The 6,000-nt window shown below is 43.1% G+C and overlaps 1 protein-coding gene across 5 annotated transcripts in view; it reads left to right on the top strand.

Annotated features, from left to right (window-relative positions):
- MPPED2 (metallophosphoesterase domain containing 2) overlaps positions 1-4,529 on the top strand; it is a 169,927-nt gene extending 165,398 nt beyond the window's left edge. For all 5 annotated transcript variants that reach the window (XM_081099570.1, XM_081099567.1, XM_081099568.1 and 2 more), the window contains 2 exons: positions 4-117; positions 3,136-4,529. In XM_081099570.1, the coding sequence (XP_080955696.1) occupies positions 4-117; positions 3,136-3,254 (233 nt within the window). In that variant the 3' untranslated portion in view covers positions 3,255-4,529. The remainder of the gene's footprint in view (positions 1-3; positions 118-3,135) is intronic.
- Positions 4,530-6,000: the final 1,471 nt, after the last annotated feature.

The following is a 6,000-nucleotide window of genomic DNA, read 5'->3' on the forward strand; positions in this document are numbered from 1 at the left end:
TAGGTTTTCGAGACTGGGTTCCAAAGGAGCTTCAGAGAGTGGGCTGCGTGGAGCTCTTAAACACAGTGCAGAGGCGAGTCCGACCCAAGCTCCACGTGTTTGGTGGAATTCACGAAGGTAAGACCAGAAGAAAGGAGTTCATGACATATTGTGTCATTACCCATGATCTCCTTCCACAAAGGGGACCTTGGCTGCCCTGGGAGTAACTGGAGAAGTGGTTTTCAAACTCTTTCTACCAGCGGAACCCTCTCATCACATAAAATGTTAGGAGGAACACCTGCACATAAGCTGATAAATATTTTATATGGAGCTGCTCTATTTTAAACATAGTAGAGAGAAGGAACCAGGTCTGGCCCACCTTATAGAAAATCCAGACTTCCCCTAAACAACTTCTGGAGTTTCGGGGCTCTGATGATGAATTTTTGATAACCACTGCAGTAGGACCGCCATGAAGTAATAAAAGACAGCCTTTCTCTTCAAGGTTGTTAGACTCAATAACTCCCATGGCCTCTTCCTACTTTTAAATACTGTGTTCCATAGCAACTCAGGAAAACAAGACAGTCTTCAAAAACTAATCAGCATGACTCAGTTGTTGATCATGGACCTATGAACCAGGAGGTCATGGTTCAATTCCTGGTCAAGGCACATGCCTGGGTTGTGGGCTCGATCCCCTGTCGGGGGCATGCAAGAGGCAGCCAATCAATGATTCTCTCTCATCACTGATGTTTCTATTTCTCACCCTCTCCCTTCCTCTCTGAAATACACACACACACACTAACTTTGGACATGCAGAGAGAGCTGTATAACAGAAGTGGCAGGAACCAGTACATTTGCAAATAGACATTTTCTTGCTAACCTCAGAAAACCATTTCAGACTTCTCAGAAATCGTTAGCACTATTAGCTCCGGCTGAGGTTAAACAGAATAATTAAATCTCCCCTAAATGGGAACTGGTCCAGTTGCCGCTTTCTGCCTTTCCGAGTAAGCTAGAGTCACGTTCACAGAACCTGAAAGTCTTCCAAGGACCTTCAGAGTTCTAGGTTTTGTCTGTCCTCCATTTTGCAAACCAGTGGAAACTGAGCCCTCTTTCGTGGGCCTTCGATTTTCTGGCCCTGCTGGTCTCTCCCAGTTACACACGTCTGTGTGCAGTGGGTATGTGTACTTAGGCAACCACCATATTCTCTCCATCTCCTGTGTATAGCTGTTCTCTAAAGTTATTCAGAAATCTGCATTTGAGGTGTTTAGGTTTGTGTACCCGATGAAGCAAAAAAAAAAAAAAAACACAAAACACCCACAAACATGTTTGCTTTTCAAAGCCCACAAATCCAGTGGCTTCCTGGTGTAGACAGGTAATACAGAGCATATTGGAAATCATCCTACTGAGGCCAGAAACAGTAAGCAAGCTCCCAGGATAGGCCCCGGCTGAGAGGATGGAAAGCAGGGGTGTAGCTCCCCAAGGGTGGGTGTCACCCTGCGCTGACCGAGCTGTGTTCCCTGAAAAGGAGCACACCTCTCTAAGGCTTGATGCATGATATGGGGGTGGGGGAATGGGAGCTCATGTCTAATCGGCATTTCTAGGGGCAATGATCAGGTTGGAATTCCTGCAGCATTCCTATGGGTTTGCATTTCATCTTTTTCTTTTTTTTAATCATTTATTAGCTTTAAACTAGCCAGGCAATTGAGGAATTCCACTGAAGTCCCAAAATAATAACCTTACTTAAAAAGGAAGAGATCATATTCAAATAAACTTGTCTCGATTTTATTCGCTTAAGACAGCTGAAGAGGGCAGAGAGAGGGCAAATACCAGCCTCCTGATGGAGAGAGATAACAAGACTTTCTGACCCCAGAACTAAACAGTGCACAGTTTAAATGCCTCTTTTCTTTTCTTAAGAGAGTTTTCCATTGACCCTCATTAAGCTCTCCACAGGCTTACTTGGAGAAATTGTAGCAATTTGGCAGGGGGAGAAAAAAACACCCTTTTCAGTTATTTCTGTAAGTCCTGGTCATTTCATTTTCTCATAGGCATATTTTTTAGTGCTGTGGAGCCTGATACCAACATAGAGTGACAAATTCCATTGCAGAGGCTCTAAGCCAGTGGTTCTCAACCTCGGCTGCCCATTAGAATCACCTGGGAATGTTTTTAAAATCCTGATTTCTGGGCCTCATCCTCCGGAAATTCTGTTTCTTTGTTATGGGGTGGGGCCACAACATTAGTAACAAAGAAACAGAATTTCCAGGGGATGAGGCCCAGAAAACAGGATTTTAAAAAGATTCCCAGGTGATTCTAATGTGCAGCCAAGGTTGAGAACCACTGCTCTAGGCAAACAAGGTATCCAGGGAAATGGGCAAATTGGCAAACATGCTGAAACTCTCAACGTGTCAAACATTATAAAAGGATTTGTACCTACCAAAGACCCAGAGAAAATGCCTTAGCTTTCTTCCAATAGGTCACAGGGGATCTATACTGCATATAGGAAGTGTTTTAGCTTAAGCCGGTGTCCAGGTGAGCTTAGGAAGCAGTGTCCTATGTGATGTTTCTCCAAGTCACTTGGACCTTTGATTACTTGACTCTTTTGAATGAAATGGAATTCAGACCAAAGCCACACACTTCAAGTAAGATATGATCACTTCCTGTTTTCTTCCATGGAGGCAAGTGTAAATATCCTTTCATAGACTCCTCTCCCAACACGCTTTCCTTCTTCATTCGTCTGGAAGTCTGGTGGGGTGTGGGTGTGGGTGACCCTGAGTTTATGTTACTCATTCTGTCCCCTAGAACTCAGCAGTTATTTAGCATAGGGCTTTGAAATGAAAATCCTATTTTAAAAAGAGGGGGGAAAATTTATATATTCTCCCTAGTAAAGGCATTTTACAGCCTTTTCCCTGACAGATCTAGTATTTAAATAAGGAAAAATGAATCACTTTTCTTTGAAGTAGAGAATTCTCCTTTTAAAGAAAGTAGAATAAAATCTGGAGGCCGCTTCTGAAAGCAATTATGTCTGAGGGGGCTCCAGTGAATTTCATCTCACTTCCCACTGGCAGAGATTTTGTTTTGTTTTGTTTTCCTTGCCTGATGGCCCTTCATTGAGTCACTATTATTTATGTATATGGCAGTAAGCGTGACACTGTCTCCCCACAGGTTATGGCATCATGACCGACGGTTACACAACCTACATCAATGCCTCAACGTGTACAGTCAGCTTTCAACCGACCAACCCTCCAATTATATTTGACCTTCCAAACCCACAGAATTCCTGAAGCTCTGAATGCCCAACTGGAATGTGAGGGAAGGTCTATAAACTGCCATTTTTCTAATTATAAATTTACATTCTCTGACTTGTTTATTTCCAAATCCTGTGAGTTCTTTTTGTAAATTCCTGGAACAACAACAACAAAAATGATGCTAAAGGTTGTGCTTCTTCTTTATTATTATTATTATTATTTTTAAATGGGGTATCCATTTGAAATCAGAGGAGCATTGTGGATTTGTAAAATGACTTCTGTTTTCTCAAAGGCCACGCCATTGTAAATTGTTAGTGTTCGCCAAAGGACAGCCAAGCTTTCTTTTTAAAAGGTGATAAAAGTCTTATTTTAATATGCTTTAAGCTGGAAGAAAAAAGAAAACAGGTAGGCAGTGTTTTAAAAACCAACCAGATTTGCACAACTGTTTAAGAGTGTTGTTTGAACTGTTTTACTTTTTTTTTTTTTTGATGTTTTGTTATTATTGTTTTCTTGGTCATGCTTCTTTTCTGCAGATGGGGCCCAGATTTATAGGAATCTTTTCAACAAAAGTCGGCGTGGAAATAGACTTCCCCTCACACTCTCACTCTAAAGAAAGTTGTGTTAAGGGAAGAAAACAGCCCACGTCTTAAAGGATGGCTTAGCTAGTGAGATCTATACTGTGGTTATGCAAGGTCTCCTTGTTTGTTGCTTTTAAATTATTTTAGCTTTAAAAATATGGAAATGGAATCTGTCAAGAGCAGGTATTTCATGCAGTACAAAAAAAAAAGAGTGTGCAAGACTCCTTTTTTAATATGGGTTTATATATATAAGTATTTTTTGTGTATTATGACTAAGTTAGGAGTTTACTATTGCCAAGGATGGTAGAGCTGCAAGGGATGCTGTATAGCAGGGCATCCGGAGGCTGAGGAGCTCACACACTTTCTCAGAACTCAAGGTCTTAAAGAGCTTGAGTCAAATCTAGGTACAGTTACAGGCGTGTATAGACTTAAATGGATGCAATGGAAGCTAACGAAAATAAGGCTTAGTTGTCCTTTATATTTAAATACCCTGAATTGTCTTCTTACTTCCTCTCCCTCCCCCCATTTTGCACTGTGTGTCGATGCAATCTTCGCTAGCACAAAATATTGTCGCTAATAGTCATTTCTGTTTTCCCATTGTAAATGCTGTTGAGCTTTATTCTATTTTATGTTACCTTGTTAATGAAATTTAGGAAAGCAGCTGTTTCTTTAAATTTATTGTGATATTCTATATCTAGCGGCCTTTATATGCAAATAAAATTGCAAGATTTTTAAAACTGTGCTGCTTGGAGGGTTGGCTGGTGGGAGGATGGTGATTGAGCCCTGTGGAAAGGGGGAAGAGGGTATTCATATGCAACATCAGTGCTCCCTTTTAAAAGAATTAGAATCGGTGACATTTTTTTTTCTAATTTTCAATAAATTTTTATTACCCACCATTCACGGGCTGGCAGGTGGATCGATAAGGCACTCAGTGTACTCTCTCCTTCCATCATGCTGTCATCTATCTTGCCATAGGTTTCAGAGGATGAAGATTTCTCTTTGGCCATTGTCATTTCTGTGGGAACAGAGTGACTATGCAGTGAAGTCTGGAGGTTCCACTGTGCACGGGAGTGGTCGTGAGAAAGGAAACCAGGGGGGAATAGAGTAACCGCTGCACATTTCCATTTGTCCCCAGGAGCAGTTTTCATCTCCCCCTCACTGTTTTTTTAATGATGTGTGCCACTAAGATGCTGCAGCAGCCAGGAGGCGGCAGGCAGTGGAGTACGGAAACAGTGTTACCTCTTTTTTTATTTTCTCTGAAGAGCCATTGAAGAGGAGCAACATGATTTCGAATCTCCAGTAGATCCCCAATGTCTACGTTCCGGTGCCTGTGGAGCTGCATTCATCCACACCTCCCGTCCTTCCCACCCACTGGAGATTCTTTGGGGTAATTCCAGAAAACAATTCTTGATTTCAATACCAGGAGAACAGAAAGAATGTTCTAGGCCAGAAATCCAGCTCAGACTCACATAGAGTCATCTTGGGCCATCATAGTTGTCTCAGTTCCACTGAGAGCCTGCGGTGGACACTGAGCCAGCAGAGCAGACACCCCAGCTTCCCACCCGGAGGTGGTTCACAACCACAGTAAGCAGCTAAGACGTTCTGTGAGCAGTGAACCCTCCTCTGACCTGCCCCATCAGCAGAAGAGGGTGTGACTTCAGGCCCTTTCTAGGGAGCTGGAGTGAGAGGTCGACCGAGTGAATATTTCATCCAGTCACTGTACCAAGGAGCTAGGCTCTGACTTATGGAAAAGCAGGCGTTCCAGAAACAGGGCACGGATCATGATGACAGGTGTGCGTGCACAGCCCTTGAAAGCACGTCTGGACACAAACTAATTAAGCTTAGCACTTACTAAAATTGCTTTTCACTGTGTGGGGGCAGGAAGCAGCCAGCCTGCAGAATCTGCAGGCTCAGGGGCTGAGCTTCCTTCAGCCGCTCCAGGTTCACCACTTCCTAGGCACGAACTGCTTCCAGCGGGGCCAGAAGGACTGTCCAAAGGCCGGAGGCTGTCTCCGCTCGGCCTTGGAACAAGGAAACCTTAGAAATGGCTTTGACAGACTTTCTATTTTTCCATTACCGGGCACTCGGCTGAGCAGGCCTCAGATTTTGTTTCTAATCCTCACAAAACCCTGGGGGAGGTTACCTAAGCCTCCCTTTATAGATGGGAAACTTAGGCTCCAAAAGTTGAATAACTTTCTCTAGGA

Source organism: Myotis nattereri, assembly GCF_964212035.1.
Source record: "Myotis nattereri genome assembly, chromosome: 9".
Lineage (NCBI taxonomy): Eukaryota > Metazoa > Chordata > Mammalia > Chiroptera > Vespertilionidae > Myotis > Myotis nattereri.